The 18,800-nt window shown below is 35.2% G+C and overlaps 1 protein-coding gene across 2 annotated transcripts in view; it reads left to right on the top strand.

The window, feature by feature from the left end:
- Positions 1 to 18,800, top strand: part of LOC111043546 (putative fatty acyl-CoA reductase CG5065) — a 94,485-nt gene that overhangs the window by 38,971 nt on the left and 36,714 nt on the right. For both annotated transcript variants that reach the window (XM_022328526.2, XM_022328525.2), the window contains exon 2: positions 18,042 to 18,710. In XM_022328526.2, coding sequence (XP_022184218.1) covers positions 18,471 to 18,710 — 240 coding nt within the window. In that variant the 5' untranslated portion in view covers positions 18,042 to 18,470. The remainder of the gene's footprint in view (positions 1 to 18,041; positions 18,711 to 18,800) is intronic.

Here is an 18,800-nt window from a genome sequence, read left to right as displayed (position 1 = left end):
GGGGTAGCTCGAATGTGAAAATGCAGAAATCAATAATTGAATTGAAACAATTATTGTTTAGGCTTTTAATTGCTTTCAACGCTCAGGCTTCAATCGAGTTTCCGCTAGAACTTGTTAGTGCTATGAATTTCAGTTCTGATTGGAGATGGACCAAAAATAGATAGAACATTGATAGCCTTTGGTCTTGTTCACTGAATTTCCCACCATAAAAACATTCCCTTACCACTGTGGGATGATCAAGTTACACTTGTCCCTAAAATTAGCATACAGAGTACTCACTCATTGTTCATAATCATTACATAATTCACGAATTAAGGTAATTGGGGAAAAAACGTGTGAACTTTTTTTTAATTAATTTTATTCGCCAATAAAGCTTCTCACCACCATGTGATGTTCAAGTTGCTATTTTCCTCGTCAACCACTTACATTGTACCCATTTATCAATGAACAAATCAAAAGGATTGGGAGGAGTTTTGCAAAATGCAAAAACAGGATACTTGTACAGAACTTGCATTATCTTTTCTCTTTGCATTTTGATCATACACAAGCATAAATTGTATTCACATTAATATCCATAATAAGTACGTACGTAAATTATTCTTATATCCACAGTATGAAATAGTTGATGCTTATTTATCTGTGCAGAAGGATTTTTACATGTAAATTGGATGAAATTGGAAATTGTTTATCACGTCCATCGTCTATCAACTGAAATTCTCATAATGTAAAATTAAAATTCAACTAAATCAACGTTGAAAATTATCTTTGTATTGAAATTGACTTTAACATGACATAATTTTAAAAATTAACATTATAACTGACAACTTTAAACGCTGTATGATTAATTAACCGATTATAAACCCGTTAAGGGGTTACAATGTGCTGCTTGCTTTGTCTTATTATTCGCCGTCAGCTTCATCTATCACTTTACATCCTTGACTTTGTGCTCTGTGAAGGATATGGTTTGAGATTTCACAACTTTTGGAAATCTTCGAAGCAATCGTGTGTCAAGCTTTTTTGGAAATTCACCTGGTCGATCGTTATGACAAAGTTGTTTAAATAAAGCTCACCTATTAATAGTTCTGTATGTACACAGCATATACTCAGGTGTGCATATATTATGAATAAGCTGGTTGAATTTTGTATTTGCTGAATAAACGTAAACTTCTATTTACCTTTGGCAAGTGAATTCTTTAGTGGTTGAGTCATTCTAGGAGTGTCCTTGTGTCCAATTTTAAAATCCTGACTACGTGAAAAATTGTGCCAAGCTAAACACTGTATTTGTTGTTGTTTAAAGCAGGTTCATGTTTCGGCAATGCAAATATTATTGTTTGAGCTTATTGTTTATAGCCAATGACCCAACAATAGCGGGTATTTTGATATTCTGGTGACCTAGCTAATACAATATCTGAAGGTAGACGATTACAATCAAGTTTTGACCTACCTATTGATTGACCATAGTAAATGTTTGAATTTCAGGCAATGAGAAATGTACTGTACATTTTTCAACTAAGCAATGAAACAACTCCTTGATACTTTTCCGGCTTTCAATGGAATTGGAATTATTGAGCATTGTGAAACAAACTTCAGTTTGTGTTAATTGGATGAATTGAGAAATACCAATAATAGAGAAATATTGTCTTTGGTTCCGTAGAGAAATAGATGAATAAAATTTATATATGATAGACTATAAGTTAGATCTACTATAATTATAGTTTATGTTTTTGATATTTATGAATAGAGTATTTAGGCTAAAATTGAAATTGAAATTGAAATTCTTTATTCTCCAAAATTTACAATACAATAAATAGTACATATGGTAAACAATTTTGGAGGCTTCTCTTATGGGCACATGCCTGTGATAGAGAAGCGAGTTGTGAAAAATCTTATTTTAAACCAACTTAAAGAAAAGTATAAAACCGAATAAAAAGTAAAATAATACAAGTTAATTTCACATGAATAAGTAAATCTAAGTGGAAAATGAAAACTAAAAATTATATACATATGAGAAAAGAAAAATATATTATGGGCAGCATAATGAGATTGATAAGGATGAACGATGGCTAATCATGTAAAAAAAGGCAATAAACTAACAGGCTACTAGACTGTGGTAGAAAAAACTATCCATTCCAACACTCACACGCGCGCACACACACACACAAAAGAATATCTTCATTTGTGCAGAATGTCATGAATAATAATATGTGACTCAGATTTCAATGAGAGTAAGGTGACACTAGGATTCTTTCCTGTTCTTCAATGTTCAGAGAAGACACCCAATTGTTGACCATCTTTTTATAATGGCTTATTCTCCTGTTGCCAGGTGTTTTCAAGTGCACTGGTAATTTTTGGAAGAGGAAATGCATTTTATAAAATGTGGAAGTGGAAGAGAAAGTTGAAGTGAGTCTAGGGTTACCAATACCTACGTTTGATGCTGTTCGTGTATTATAATTGTGTTGAATATATGGAAATAAAGCTGGATCTTGTTTAAAGATGTACAGGATTAGAGTTCTTATATATAATTGTTGAACGTTGAATACCTTAAATTCTTCAAATAGTGCGTCTGATGGGAATGTTCTTGGCTTGCATAGGGCACTTTTCATTATAAGTTTCTGTACTATAGATAGAGGAGATAAAATAGTTTTAAACGCACCTCCCCATGCTATGATACCGTACTGTAAGATTGATTGGATGTAGGCAAAGTATACTTGTTTTATTATATTCTGTGTGAGTATCCCACTCAAGGAAGAGAACACATAAATAAATTTTCTGAGCTTGTTTCTCGTATAATTTACATGGTTTATCCACTTTAGCCGACTATCAAATATTACACCCAGGTATTTGTACTCCTGCACCCGCTCAATATGCTCACATTGGCATTGCATTGTCCTACTAACATTCGGTGCGCCACAGGTGTGTAACCTCAGCTCTAGACCAATTGGGTCACCATTGGCTCTGATAGAAATAGGGAGGTATTTTGTTTTACTGATATTGATAGTAAGTCGGTTGAAGTCGAACCAATCCTTTACAACACCCAAACCGAGCTCAGCCGAACGGAACACGTCATCCCAGCTCTTCCCCTCAAACAACAAAGCTGTATCGTCTGCATATAGATATAGACGACCATTTTCAATATCCACCCTGCTTAGATTATTTATATAAATTAAAAACAGTATTGGGCCCAGAGTGCTTCCCTGAATCACGCCAAAGTGGTTACACCGTGGTACACTCTCCTTATCCAAGATAGAGACAACTTGGTACCTTCCACAGAAATAGTTCTCAAACCACTTCAGGGCAGTACCCCTAATACCAATATATTCCAGTTTTTTCAAAAGCAGTCCTCTGTCAATCGAGTCAAAAGCTTTGGATAAATCTATGAATGAGAGAAGTACTTTTTTGTTATCAGAAATAGAACTATGTATTTGATTAGTGAGAAGAAAGAGGTTGTCATTAAGGTTTTTGTCTTTTCTGAAGCCAAATTGGTTTTCGAACAGTATGCTATTGTTTATTAAATATTTTTCTAACTGAATTCTAACTGCTTTTTCAATAATCTTAGATATGGTACTGACTAAATTTATGGGTCTGTAACTAACGAATTCATTTTTGGGGCCAGCCTTGTATATGGGGATAACTTTTCCTACTTTTAAGGTATCAGGGAATACTCCTTGCAAAAAGCTGCAGTTGATAATATGTAGTAATGGTACTTTCAATGAATCAATATTTTCTTTTATTAGAAGAGCTGGAATTTTATCAATTCCAGGCGCGGATCCTCCCTTAAGGTCACCTGTGATACTAGTTAATTCAGCATCAGTAATTGGCAGCAGTTCAAAGTGTGAGTCCACACTGAAATCTGCATCATTAACTGGTCCTTCAGTAATATTTGGTAAAGCCCCAGCAAGGTTAGCACCTACACTCACATAATATTGATTAAATTTATCAGCCACATCCTCTACACCATCCGGCTCAATAGTGTAATTACCTCTATTAATGAAATTTTGGAAAGGGAAACTGTCAGAATTTTTAGATAAACCAGTGATTTCCTTGATACAACACCAAAGTTTTTTACTATTACTACCAGCGTTGGTTATTTTGTTTTTAAAATAAGATTCTTTGGATGTCTTTAATAATTTAGTAAGTTGATTTCTGTATAGCTTGTATTGGTTTCTTAGAGTGGCATTAAAAGGCTGTTGTTTCACTTTTTTACTTAAATTATCTCTATGTCGAATAGATTTTAAAAGACCACTGGAGATCCATGGTTTTAATTTAATGTTTTTGGAAGAGATTGTTTTCGACTTTGTGGATTGAGAAATAATCATTTTAAGTTTGTCGGTAAAAATTTCGCAACTGGAACTCGCATCTTGTGCGGAGGTTACATCTGACCAGTCACACTCTGAAATGAGCTGAGTTGCTAGTACTCGATCCAAAAACATTATCTGCTTGCTGTGATTAATTTGTGAGCGTACGCTCTTAACCGACTGGATTTGACAAACTGTAAGGTCATGATCAGTTATGCTACATCTTATCACGGCTGCCTTTAGAATATTAGTATTTTTAATATCTGTGAAAATATGATCTAAGCAGGTGGCAGATGTGTCAGTAATTCTGGTAGGCACGTTTATGCAACTGACGAAACCAGTTGCATACAGAACATCAAGGTATCGTTGAGCTGCATGATCAAGAATTATATGAGGCAAAATACAACAATTAATATCACCCAAAATATAATGAATACGATCTCGATCTCTATGAGTGAGATGAACTTCAAGATCATCAATAAATTGTTCCATATCAGCAGAAGGGCTTCTGTAAATTGCGACTAAGCACAATCGTTCTGCACCCAAAGAAATGTCTAATTTGACACTTGAGGCGCCATACAAACTTACATCACCTTGACTCACAACAAAACATTCATTTACATATACAATCACACCATCGTTCTGATTTCGACTATTCTTATTTAAAAAAACATCATATCCATTCATACACACAGGTATACAACAATCATCCGTCCACGTTTCAGTAAGTACTATTATATCAAATTTTTTCTTGTAACTGTTTAATATTACCATCAATTCATCGATATGCTTATTATAGCTTCTTATATTCAAGCTCAAAAAACTAATGTTATCAATCTCACCCTGCTCTCCAATGAAAAAATCAAATAAACTTATATCATTATAAACACTAGTATTTACATTTCTCAGGTCAACAACATTGTCAATGAAATCATCCATCAACCTAAACTATAAAGGAAAAAAAATGGAATATACAGTAATTATGAAAGTATAAGAAAAATTAAATTGAAAAGGAAAAAACTAAAAAAGAAAGAAAAAAAATTATCGGTTCTCCGAGAAAAGAAAAATAAGAGAGAATCAAGACATGGCCAGCCCACCGACTCAATTTAAAAAGAAAGCCGTATGTATTTCTTTGCAGCCTAAAACCTACTCAATTTTAGATATAGTTCATGCACATAAATCGTGATCAAATGAGATAGGTACCTGAAATAGGTTCCTGAAATCCAGATGAAAGCAATACATAGAATGGAGGATAAAGTAAACATACCCTAATATAAGTGCGAAAATTTTACTGGAGTATCAATGAAGAAACAATGTTATAGCTCTAGTTATTAACAGAAGAGGCTGAAGTTAATTATTAAAAACCAAGCAGAAGAATTTGTAGCCGAATAACTAATCAACTGAGACGATAAACGGAAAATGGCTTAATTATTTTAAGTTTTAAATTGAACAAAGCTTCATACTTCAGGTACCTCCCTTTTAAATATGAAGATTAATCAAAGGGATAATATTGTTTTTAAGCAAATTTATGGTACGCAAAAATAATTGTATAATAATCGTATAATCGAATAATAATTATATTCGTATTCAATTGGCTGGTGATAAATGATTAGAGCAGATATTATGAGCAATAATTTTGTACAGTATTAAATCATAATTATTTCAACTCATAGATCTAATTAGATTTTTTGGAACAGTATTTATACAATTAAAATTTCGATCAAGCGGGACTCTGTTGCATTCTACTATCCAATATAAGAAATCACCAATTCAAATAAGACTTTTAAAAAAAAAAAAAATCAATACACTCAAATAAATTATAAATAAATTTAAATAAATTTCAGATAAGATAGATCAGAGATAGCAAATGAATAAGAAAACGAAAGGATATGGATTACAGTACCTTCACTTATTTGCGTTTAAATTAGCACTTTCACTGAGTGGCGTAGGGGAGGGCGTCGGCAGGTCGTCAAGCGCCCAGTAGACTCGACGTGCTCTCGCGTCCGGCGTCTTCCTCACGAACACCTTGCCCTCTCGCACCCACGCGTGTGACAGCTCCCCTGCCTTCACTCTATTCTTCGCCTGCTTTAGAAGATAACTGTTGTGCTTGGACAAGTGTTCGTTTATGAATACCGGAGTCGCACCAAAGGAGGCATTCACGTCAGACGCCTTCATTTTAATTGTTCGAGCTGCCTGCAGCCACTCGGCCCTTACTGGACGACGAACAAACGAAACAACTATAGCTGTTGGATAGTTGTTTCTCGAGGGCGCTAATCGGTGGGCATTCGATATTTCTCCCTGCTGATAGGTCACTTTCAGGGCTTTGGCGACTGCGTCCAGTAGAGAATAAATGTCTTCTCCCTTCGTTTCAGGGATTCCCTGGATCACGATGTTGCGTAATTTGGAGTATTGTTCAGCTTCCATATTCACCCATTTCCATTCGCTCATTTCCTTGTTCACCTTCAGGTTCGCCTCCTCCAGCTTGTTGCACCGTGCCTTGAGTTCCGAATTGTCGCTCTCCACCCGAGATAATCTTTTCTCAAAGCCGTCGAATGTTGTTTTCAGCGCCGTCAGCGTCAACTGAAGGGATGCAAAGTTATTAGCAGATTCCTTCTTATTCGCCTCAATTTGATCCTGAATATTCTTCAGCATGTTCATAATGGCTGTGTTGTCTGGGCTGGTTTGTGGAGTATTCGGCGTCGGCGTTGGCTCAGTGCATAGGTCGCATTTCCATGGTGTACCACCGGCGACCATAGCGTTCAATTTAGCAACCGTGCGTATTTTGCAGCATGCTGGGTGGAACTCGTTTGCACAAGTGTTGCATATTGCAGCTTCCTGTCTGCTGATGGACTGATTGCATTTTTTGCACACCATTATAATGCGATGAGTAGTAAACGAAATAGGTAATAGATCACGAATCACAAATGAGATCGAATTAACACAGATATTTGTCCTTTCAGGTCTGTCGGTGACACTCACGTTAATATCACGAGATAGCGAGATAATTTCAATTAAATAACGATCACTATTATGATTTAGAGCTTATGATTCAGGTTAAATTAATCGAAAGCAGTTGAATTTAGCAGTAGGCAACGTGTTTAACTTTACCGAGTCGATAGGCTGGCACGAGCTATCTTATCTCCGACCGTCCAGCTCGGCTGTCTGAATACAACTGAGTCTTCTTGTTGTTGCTGTAAATATTATATCAATAGGTGCCTAAAACGAATTCCACTTTGCCTAAACATTTAAAAATGAAAATTACACAACTTCTATGAAGGGTCTCTTCCATATATTCTATCTCTTGCAGGTAGCCTATCCTTGTCGAAGCTTGAAAAACGTTTTCATGAACATTTTATATTACCGTAGAACAGGAGAAAAATACGTACATACTTACACTAGACATGAGTGATGAGTAGTAAGGTAATCTATTATTGTCTAGTGTGTGGCGATCTTTATTCCTTTAAATAGGAGTTTTAAATTCGAAACATCTCAGAAGCCTTTCCATAAATTGTTCAAACTACTATAAGTGTACAAAGGAAAAATATGAAAATTAACCATGGTTCTGAAAACTGAACATAAGCTGTTTACTTTTAAAATCACTGTTTATAAAAGTGGTATTGAGCTCATGCACCTGTGATCTCTGCGTGGGTAGTTGCAGTGTTTTTACAGTTCAAAGAGTTTTTCAGAACTTTTTCGACGGTCTGGCTTTATGGGTGGCGGATCAGTGAAGTTTTACTCGAATGGAGTCTCAGCCAGCTAGAGATGTAGTTGAATATCGTTGCGATCAATAAAACCGATTCAGTCTTATAAAAGCAAAGCCATTAGTGTCAGTCAGATCGATTTTTGAGTGGAAGGTAGATGGCAGAAATCGACAAGCGGAGAGAGGCGAAATATAGTGTCTAGACACTTCCATTATGTTTGTCGCAGGACAAGACTAGATGGCCAAGTATTATTTATATAGTAATACTTTCCCCAGTAAAATGTTGATGCTTCATCGTTTGCATGCCATCACATTTTCCTGAATGTTAAGAGGACTTCAATGCAAGTTTTTGATTCCTCATGAGAAACTTATTCGACAGTATCGCAATCGCTACAGTTAACACTAGATTAATTGCTTTCATATCATTTGCATAGTTATGAATGAGTAAAAGTGATGTGCTAAAAGTTCATCTGAAGTGTTCAAACATTTCCCTAGCAAGTATCCTTCGCTGCAAGCTGTAGCCTAGATAAGAAAATGGAACTAATTTTTGCTTGTAGCTTGTACTTTTTCAACCAACCGACCGAAGTAGTCTAACAACCATTCACAAAGAATGCCAACGTGACATCAAAATGTAAATAAATCCTCATAGATAAACGAAGCCGAAAACCTATATCAGGCTTGATATGTTTTCAAGATGAACGGAGATTGATTGATTGATTGATTGATTTGCTGCCTTTATTAAAAAGAGAGAGAGAGAGAGAGAGAGAGATTAAATTAGATTAGATTTCTTTATTTATGTATGTTACAATAATTACTGGCTTATACACTAATTTACATTAAATGACGATAATGCTAGTTATTCAAAGAATTTTACAAAGTATAAATAATCAATCAATGAGAATGAAGATTGAATGCAATGAAAATAACGATAATATAATAATGTGATGTAACTTCATAAATCGGCGGTGTTTCAACAAATAATTGTCGTTACAGTTGTGTTGTGAGTGGATGTTGTGGTACTTTTCCATAATGAAAACACAATTTTGAAATTGTCAACCACTTGACAATTGTGGTTTTCAAATAATTGTCGATTTTCTAACAAGGATATAAAATATCCTTCCCATTAACACGCGACCGGGTTGATAGAGAGAGAGAGAGAGATTCAGATTCCTTTATTCATGTGTTTAACAAAACATAATTCAACTTACGTTCTAGCGTTTAAAGTAAATACCAGTAGCGGTAATATAACATGGTGAATCATATTAAACTAATGAGTTCTACAATAATACTGAGCAAGAAAAATGATGAAATATGCAAAAGTTATGGTACTACTGTAATGTTTTCACATGAAACTGTGAAGTTTGGACCTTAAGAAGTCCATTCTCAGAGAGGGTATCAAGGATACCCTCCCGTTCAGCAATTAACCGTAAAAAAAGAAAGTTATATTAAAAAAGAAATTAAAAAAAAAAGAAATATTATGTCCAAGCGAAAAAAATTAAGACTGAAAATATCAATAAATAAAAACCAAATCATTCAGCGTTAAATTAATTAACAGAAAATAGTAAATAATAATAAGGATAAAAATAAAGAAAAAGTTAATTCCCAATAATTAGAAAATCGATATGATATAATAATAAGTGGAATAATGAGGGAGTGAAAGTTATTATTAGAAAAGAGATTTGTAGATTTAAATCCAAAAATAATGTTAATAACAAAGGGAATTTATTGTACAAAAGAGATTAGTTTATGTAAATAACAAGATAATATGATTATGAAAGTTCATGAAGAAATAATAATAATTCTAATTAGGGAGTTATGAAGGGGAAATTATAATACAAAAGAGAGGGGGAGCTATATAGAATAAGGATGCTAAGATCCACTCGAGGAAGAGTTAGAATAAGAAACAATCTTAAATGTAGCCTATACACATTTTTTATGCTAAATTTACATGAATAATATGAAAAAGAGAAAAACCATAATTTTTACTTGGGAGTGGAGGGAAATGATTATAAAGGATAGTGATTAAGGAAGGTTTAATTTGAATGTCATGCTGCTTAGGGTTGGACAGTTTCAGCCATTTTTTTTAAAAGATAATGTCTCAATGTACGGGTGAAGCCCGCTCGACTCTCTATGGACCCAATTTGATTTGGGAGTGCATTCCATGCACGACAACCGCTAACAAGGAAGGATTTTGTATAAATAGTTGTTCACTGATTTGGAATTCTTATAGTATTTTCACCTGTTCTAGTGTGGGAAGCATCAATTCTCCTACCTTCAGAGACAAATTTAAAATCGTTTTTGAAATAGATTGGTTCACCATAGTTTAAAATCTCCCTAACAAGCTTGATTATACGAAGCATTCTCTGATCAGGTAACTTTAAAGTTGAACTGTCAATATGGGCTTGAGTGATGCGTTCATGGCGTTGGAGAGAGTAAACAAACCTGAGGCAATAGTTTTGACATCCCTGAAGTTTATCGTTTAAGGTTACTTGCATATCATTGAGCACAGAATTACAATACATAAGATGTGGGAATATAGGCGATTTGACAAGTAATCTAATTTTTCTGGGAAGAATATATTGCATCTTCTTCAATGAATGCATGGCAGAGAATACAAATTTACAAATCTTGTTAATTTGATCAGACCAGTCAAGATTTTTGTTCATAATAATTCCAAGGTTTTTAACTGAATCACAGTAAGCTACTTCGACACCATCAACATTATGTTAAGTGAGTTTAAATCGATGTTGTTTACTAGTCTTGAATATCCAATTATTATGGGCTGAGTTTTTATAGGGTTAAGTTTTAGTCCGTTTTTCTTTGTCCATTCTACTATTGAAATTATATCATGATTCATTTTATTTACTGTTTAATAAAATTCATTAATTTTAGTGATTGGGTAGCTTGCAAAAATTTGAAGGTCATCAGCATAAGTATGGAAACTAAAGAATTTGATGACAGAGGGTAGGTCATTCGCATAAAGAATGAAGAGTAGGGTGCCTAAGATAGAACCTTGAGGGACGCCATGGTTAACATTTAACCAATTAGACCTATTATCTTTAACAGAGACACATTGCTTTCTACCTGAGAGATAGGATTTGAACCATGCTAGGGTTTGATAACTAAACCCAAGAATAGCTAGTTTGTTCAAGAGAATTTCATGATCTACAGTGTCGAATGCTTTTGAGAAGTCAAACAGACTGAGGACAGTACACTTTCTTTGATCCATAGCTAACCTAATATCATCGGTGACACGAAAGAGAGCGGTTTCAGTAGAAAAAGATTTTCTGAATCTAGATTGGAAATTATGTAGTTTCCTATAGGCTTCGAGAAACTCTACAACTTGTGAATGAACAATTCTTTCAAGTATTTTGGACAGAGCAGGTAAAATACTAATTGGTCTGAAATATTCAATTTTATTGGGACAGGTGACTTCGTTTAGTGGATGTACTAGAGCAAGCTTCCAATTTTCAGGAAATTCGTTCTTTTTAAGGGACTTGTTAAAAATAAATGTTATGGTGGGCAACACTGCAAACAACATTTTTTTAATAAATTTAATTGGTATGTTATTCACCCCCATTGCATTGCTGTGACCACGTTGTATTGCTTTGAAAACGTCCAGTTCAGATATTAGTTGAAAGTTGAATTTATTTTCAAGTGGTACATTTAGATTGGTTACCTGATGTTTGAGATTATTAACATGATTATTGATGACTGTCTCGTCACGTTGTGTCGAATGAGAAACGAAATGTTTGTTAATATCGTCCAAAGGTAAGTCAATTTCAGTTTGAGATTTCTGTTTACCAAGGCCAAAATCTTTTATTCCGCGCCATAGTGATCTAGAGTCTTGTCTATTGTCTGTCATGAATGAGTTTAAGTACCTAGTCTTCAAATTCCTTAGCTGTAGTTTTACTTTATTCCTCAAACTGCGATACTCAATTAAACTTTCCAAGTCAAATGTCTTTTTAAATTTTCTGTGAGCTTTGTCTCTTTGTCCCATCAGTTTGAGTATTTCAAGAGTCATTCATGGTACACGTCGTTTTCTGTTTATCCTCCTTGTCACATAGGGTGCATGTTTATCATATAGATTGAGTGTCCAATTTTCAAAAGTTTCAACCACTGCATCAATAGTGGGTAAGGCTTCAATGTAATGCCAGGGGGTTTGAGCTACGTCAGTCAAAAAAGCGTCTTCGTCAGTGTGTTTGAAGTCTCTGTAAGTAATAAATTTCTGAGCGGGTTTAGGTGTCCTGTGAGAGAGTACACAGTAAATCAAGTCATGTCCTGAAATGGCTGGCACAGAGATTTGACCAGTTTCAACAACCTCATTAGGATCACTAACTATAAGTAAGTCAATGAATGTGTCAAAGTCATTAGTATGATGAGTTGGGTCGAGTGGTAAGACAGTCATATTAAGGCATTGGAATATTGTGGTCAGTTGAAAATAGTCAAAGTTACGATTTGTCATATTTAGGTCAGTGTTCTTATCTCCCATAACTAGTATTCGATTATAATGAGGCATGAAAAAAGTGACACAAGGATTAGCTGGAAACATCATTCGGTTATGTCTAATGGAATACTAGTTTCCTGATTGAGTATTGGATGATTCAATCAGTAAAAAAGTTTCAGGATACTAGATGAAGTGCTATAACTAAATTGATATAGCTTTACTCCAATTATATTTTTCCCATGAAAACATATAAAAAAGTATTATATAATGCTCAAAAAAGCAGAAATTAATTTTAAGATTCGTAAACATAGAAGTTGGTAAAAATGGTATCTATAGGGCAATTGTCTAACAAAAAATTAAAGACTGAAAAATGACAGCTCACCTTTAGTAGGAAGATATGACCGTGAAGTGTTTACTGGAGGTCGGCAAGACGCTCGTCGGTGTAGATGCGTCGTCCAGGTCCCTCTCCGAAGGCGTACTTGATGCGGCTATCGACTGTCCACGTGTTTCTTATCCCGTACTTGTTTGCCACTGCGTTCAAGAGTGCCAGTCGGTGCTTCGTCAAGTCCTCCCTCACGGTGATGCCAGTGTTCTTCAGCATCCGCTTGGCTGCGAACACCCTCTGCCTCGTCCGGTAGCCGTCGAACCTCACAATGATGGGACGATGACGCTCCTTGCCGGCTGCTCTGCCCGTGTCCTGACCTGGCTGCTGGATTGGTCCCACTCGATGCGAACGATGAATGAAGTCGATCTTCAACTCCACATTCAGCTTTTCCCATCATAAGTTTACCGTCATTATTACGATGACTGTTATTTCTGTTATTGTCAATTCCACGAAAAGTCAACTTGAGAGAGAGAGAGAATTGAATTGAATTGAATCGCTGCCTTTATTAAAAACCTAGGAGGGCGAAGTTAGGGCGCAGCCGGCCTTCTCTTACACTTAACCCTCCATACAATTCTAAGTTACAACTAAAACAACATCATAAACCATGAACCAAAGTAAAAGAAAACAATAACTTAGAAAAAAATTAACAAGAAAAAAATATAAATTTAATAAAAAAAGAGAAAACTTGAACTCTTTTCGAATTTAAGTACGTAAAAGGGGTTATGCAAAGGAAGAAGAGAAAAGTGAATACAGTTGAGAATTTTCAGTCCAAATCCATAGATTATTCCGGTAGAAGTAAGGGAAGAAGGAAAAAAGAAAGAAAAAAAAAGGAAGATAGAAAGCAGGAAGAAAGAGAGGAACACACACACACACACACACACACACACACACACACACACATAAATAGCTAGCTATCCATGGTATAAATTTGAAGAAAATCGTTAGAGCCGTTTTCGAGAAAACCGTGAAAAACACGGGTTTTTAGTACTTATCCACCATTTTTTCCGCCATCTTGAATTGAATTTCATTGAATATCTCAATGTCGGATCCTTATGGTATAAGGACCTTAAGTTTAAAATTTCAAGTCAATCGGTTAATTAGGAATGGAGTTATCGTGTTCACAGACATACACACACACACACACCACACACACACACACACACACCACACACACACACACACCACACACACACACACACACACATACATACACACACACACACACACACACACACACACACACACACACACACACACACACACACACACACACACACACACACAGACTTGAATATTACGGGTTGGGGAGCATTCCAGCCGAGTCCACCACCTCTGATCCACCGCAAGACAGCCGCGCCGAACCGGCGATGTCCCTCAACTAGCTTCAGCTCAGCAGGCAAGGAATTCCACAAACTACAGGCTGTCACAAGGAACGACTTATTGAACATAATAGTCCTATGTGTTGGGACAGCCAGCAGATGGGATCCATGCAGCGTTCCTCCACGGCCAAAATCACCCAAGTAACGGTACTCTACTGCCAGATACTTAGGCGTTTTAGTTTTCAATATCTTATGCAGGAAGCACAAAGCATGATGTGATCTACTCTCACGCAGCTTCATGAGTTCAAGTCTGTTGAAGTATTCGGACACATGGTCGTCACGTCTCAGGTTGAAGATAAAGCGAACACAATAATTATGTGCACGCTGCATCCTCTGCAAAAGTTGAACTATCATGTCAAGAGTCACAATGTCACAGTAGTTGAAGATTGGGAAAATCAGAGTCTTGACCAGCATAACCTTTGTTGGAAAGGGAATGAAGTCAGAGATCCTCTTCAATGTCATGATCCCCCCAATGACCCTGTTACAAGTCTGAGTCACGTGGCTGGTCCAGAGAGAGAGAGACAGAGAGTGTGTGAGAGAGAGAGAGATAGAGAGAGTGAGAGAGAGAATTAACTCACTGATATTTTTTCAATTGCACAAATTTCCGGGTCACAAAATTTGAATTCGATTATTTATTTACATTTTCGAGAGCACAATGATATTAATTTTTCACTGTCAGTATTAACACTACTACTACTCATGCACTAGTTACGATGGAAGTGGGAAGTGACAAGTGAATGTGAATAAAAAGGAGAGCCGCTACGAAAAATGAAAAATTCGTTAATCATTTATGAAAAAATCCATTAGAGGAACGATTACTGAAGTTAATACAGAAAACATTTTCCACTAACAACATTGGTTTTCCAACAATTTATAAGCCATCGTCATTTTAATAAATTTTATCGTATTGCTATAGTATTGGCATAAAACACAATGAAACCAGATTGTGGAATATTAACTCAAATCTTCATATTGATGTCATTCACCCGACGCTGAGAGGCAGAAGGGTTCGATAGAGAAGAAGAATGTTCATATTAGTTGAAACTAATCAATATTGTGATCTATGTTTAAAATCAATTGCACCTGATAAAGAAACATTATTAGAGAGTTAAATTACATAAAAGTTTGGTTACATCTACATTATATATGAAAGAATTGGCATATACATGTACGGGATACAAAATACATGTTTGACACATCGTCACGTCTCAACTACTGAACTTATTAATTTTCTGATTAAATTTTTCATAAAGATTCTTAATTTACCGAATGGTTATAGGCCTTTTTCCAGTTCTTTAATATTTCATCACGTGAGTTATACAGTTCGTCAAGATTTCAATACGTCACGTTTTCAATTCGTAAAGTTTCCAGTTTGTGATACTTTGCTTGAGTGATCAATCTATTTTTCCATAATATTATGAAGTGAAGAATTGGCTTATAGATAAACGAGATAGGAAATAAACTATTGACGCATTATCACTTATGAATAATTAATTTTAATTTTATATTTGATACAAATCTATTCAATTTTTTATTCAAAGTTTAGGCCTAACCAAACTGAGCTTTCTCCAAGTGAATCCGTGGCGTGATTAGGGTGTAATTCTTAAGTGTGATAACTCAAAAGTGCGAGTGATTTAACTTTTCGTTATTTGTGTCTATTATATAAAATTATCAACACATTTCAAATAATATTAACATATTGCCATTTAAAGGCAAAACCCAATCTCCCTAACTTTTCCTTTCACCTTTAAAACCTGATAGGTAACCTGGTGGGTTATGTTCATACACTAGTCAAATTGAAACTAGCAGTTGAGGCACTCCCCGTCATTAATAGCACGCGTGACTCATGAATGCGGGTTCGAGACTCATCTCTTTTATCTACTAATAATTCTCAGCTTTGATGAAGATTATCGAAGTGGTGTTGACAAAATAATGAATAATTATTCTATTTTTTTATGTTTCCTTATCATAAGGAGATTGCATTTTACATCACAAAATTGTTCCCTTTGCAAAGCACGGGTTACCTGCTAGTCAAAGATAAAAAAATCAATACGATAAATAAAGGAAATGAGCACTATCAAGTACAGTACTGGATTTATTGATGAGAGTAGGGCGGCAATCGGCAATGTTCAGCACATAACTACTAGAGTTCTCTTCTTTGTTCTCTTCTTTTGAAGAGTTGATAACATATACATTATAACTTAACGAATAAAAACTCATGTAGGAGATTATCGACGATAGGAGATAAATGAATGGTCATATATCATGATATTGATATGTTCAGAATTGATTCAGTATTTTGTAGCATTGTTTGCGATACCGTGAAATAACAATGTAATATTGAATCGTTAGCTGAATATTTCTTTTTTTCAATTCATAAATTCGATAATGATGCGTCAAAAAAATCTTCTTCAGTTAGCAGCTATGAAATGAAATTCCAGTAATTTGCATTCTGAACTCGCAGACAGAGCTCAATCCGGACGTTTTCCCGAAATAGAAAAATTGCAGACAGCACTGAGGAAAACAGACAGAATGGAAGCCTCATACCTAGCGGCTTTTATCTGCAACTCCATTGTCTAGACTTTAGAGAGGAAAATAGCTTTTCAGTTCTCCTCTCCCCCTCCCCCTCCCCTGTCATCGCTGTCATTCACTAAAAGGAAATTCTGCTATTGAAATGATTTCATTCGGTATAATAAATACTCGCTTTTTAATATCAATAAAAATGCCTGACAGTTGCCACGTTCTACTGTTTTATCAACCGGAATATAACGAATAATTTATTCAAAGGGACGTCAGGTAACTTGAGTGGAGAATTCATCTGGAGGCAATTCACGGAAATATAACGACTTTGAAATATTCTCAGTTCATGTCTCCTGTGTTGCGGACGTGTGATCACTCAACCAAGAACCATTATTAACTTCTGAACACTTCACTCTTCACACTCAGAACTTATCAACTTTTAACTTCTCAATAATATGTATTTCACATCTCATATCATGTTTCCCAATAAATTTTCGGGTAATGTAATACGACTCTATTCTACCATTTGTTTGATGAATAAATGTAAATGCTTAATGCTTTGATTTGAAGTATACTTTTTTATGTTCCATCCATGATTCAAATCTGAACTCCAGTTTCACTCATTTTTGTAAGAGCAATTGCTTTTTTCTATATAAAAATTGTAATTATTGATTCAATGTGTGTTTTTTCTCTGGAAGCCTATGAATATACCTATTTATACATATGTATATACCCTATAGGTATTTCATACCTATGAATTTGAGACAAATCACAAAACATGACCCTTGCGTACATAAATAACAGTAATGCATTGGATTTATACTTCAGAATTCCAGTTATATTCACTTTTTAACTCAATTTGCTCACTTGTAATAGTCGACCAATCGAACTTACTCCTATTTAAATCATCATTCATGAGTAGATTTGCTTGAAAACTTTTTTACTCAATATTTTCATTTATTCATCAAGTATATTTTCATTTTCGAGACCAAGTTTTTGTTTTCACTAATTCATTTCTTCTCCTTCATTAACTTTTCTACCACTTACAAGCCTTTACAAACCAATTATAAGCCTTTGGTTTGAATTGAATATGCATGAATAGATTTTCTTGAAAAATTACAAAGTTCCAGCTCTTTCCATGGTTTTCTTCTCCGAAATACAGAAATCTTCAATAGCAAGCAATGCTCTGTTCAATCTCAGTTTTAATTCCGATTGAAATTGGGAAATTTTAACTTCAATCTCAGATTCAATGCAGATTTTAACACATGAATTTCGTAATTCAACTATAACAGACGATGTTTCGTTTGTGTTTCAGATTGTAACTACCAGCAAGTGTTGAAATGGATCCCGAGCGTAAGACCGTCCGCGTAAAAGAGACCACCTACTTCAAGCGACAGTGAAAAACGCCAAAACTGCCAACAAAATAGTTTTATAATAGTGATTGTACACGCGTGTTGTGAGTTGTTAGTAAAGAAATTTCGCCCCTCGAGTGAGTAACGTAAACAAATTTTGTCATCCAACAAAAATTTCTGTCAGAACCATAGTAGAGAAAATTTGCCACACCAGTGAGTAACGTAAAAGAATTTAACAGATCAGTGAGTAACGTAAACGATTTTATTTTGTCAACCAGAGAAATAAATATCTGTGAGAATCGTAACGAAATTTTGCCACCCAAGTTAATTTTGAAATAATATTTTCACCCCTTTGAGTAAAGTGATAAAAATTTTTGAAAGTCGACTCGGTAATGGCGGCAGAAACCAACATGGCTGCCAATGCGTCTGATCATTTGGCTCAATACTCATCGGTCAGAGAGTTTTTCCACAATAGGTCGGTGTTTGTTACCGGGGGCACGGGCTTCATGGGAAAGGTGTTGGTTGAGAAGCTGCTAAGGTCGTGTCCCGGAATCAAGAACATCTACCTGCTGATGAGACCCAAGCGGGGACAGAACATCAGTCTAAGGCTCGATGAACTCATCAATGCCCCGGTAAGTTCTAAATTGCTGTTTTTTTTTAATTAAAACTCTTTCCAAAGTCAATTTTAAATGAATGTCTGCAAAATCGTCAAGTGAGATTCA

This window comes from Nilaparvata lugens, chromosome X (assembly GCF_014356525.2).
Source record: "Nilaparvata lugens isolate BPH chromosome X, ASM1435652v1, whole genome shotgun sequence".
Taxonomy (NCBI): domain Eukaryota; kingdom Metazoa; phylum Arthropoda; class Insecta; order Hemiptera; family Delphacidae; genus Nilaparvata; species Nilaparvata lugens.
The sequence above is the reverse complement of the archived record's forward strand: the minus strand, read 5'-3'. Positions and strand labels throughout refer to the sequence as shown.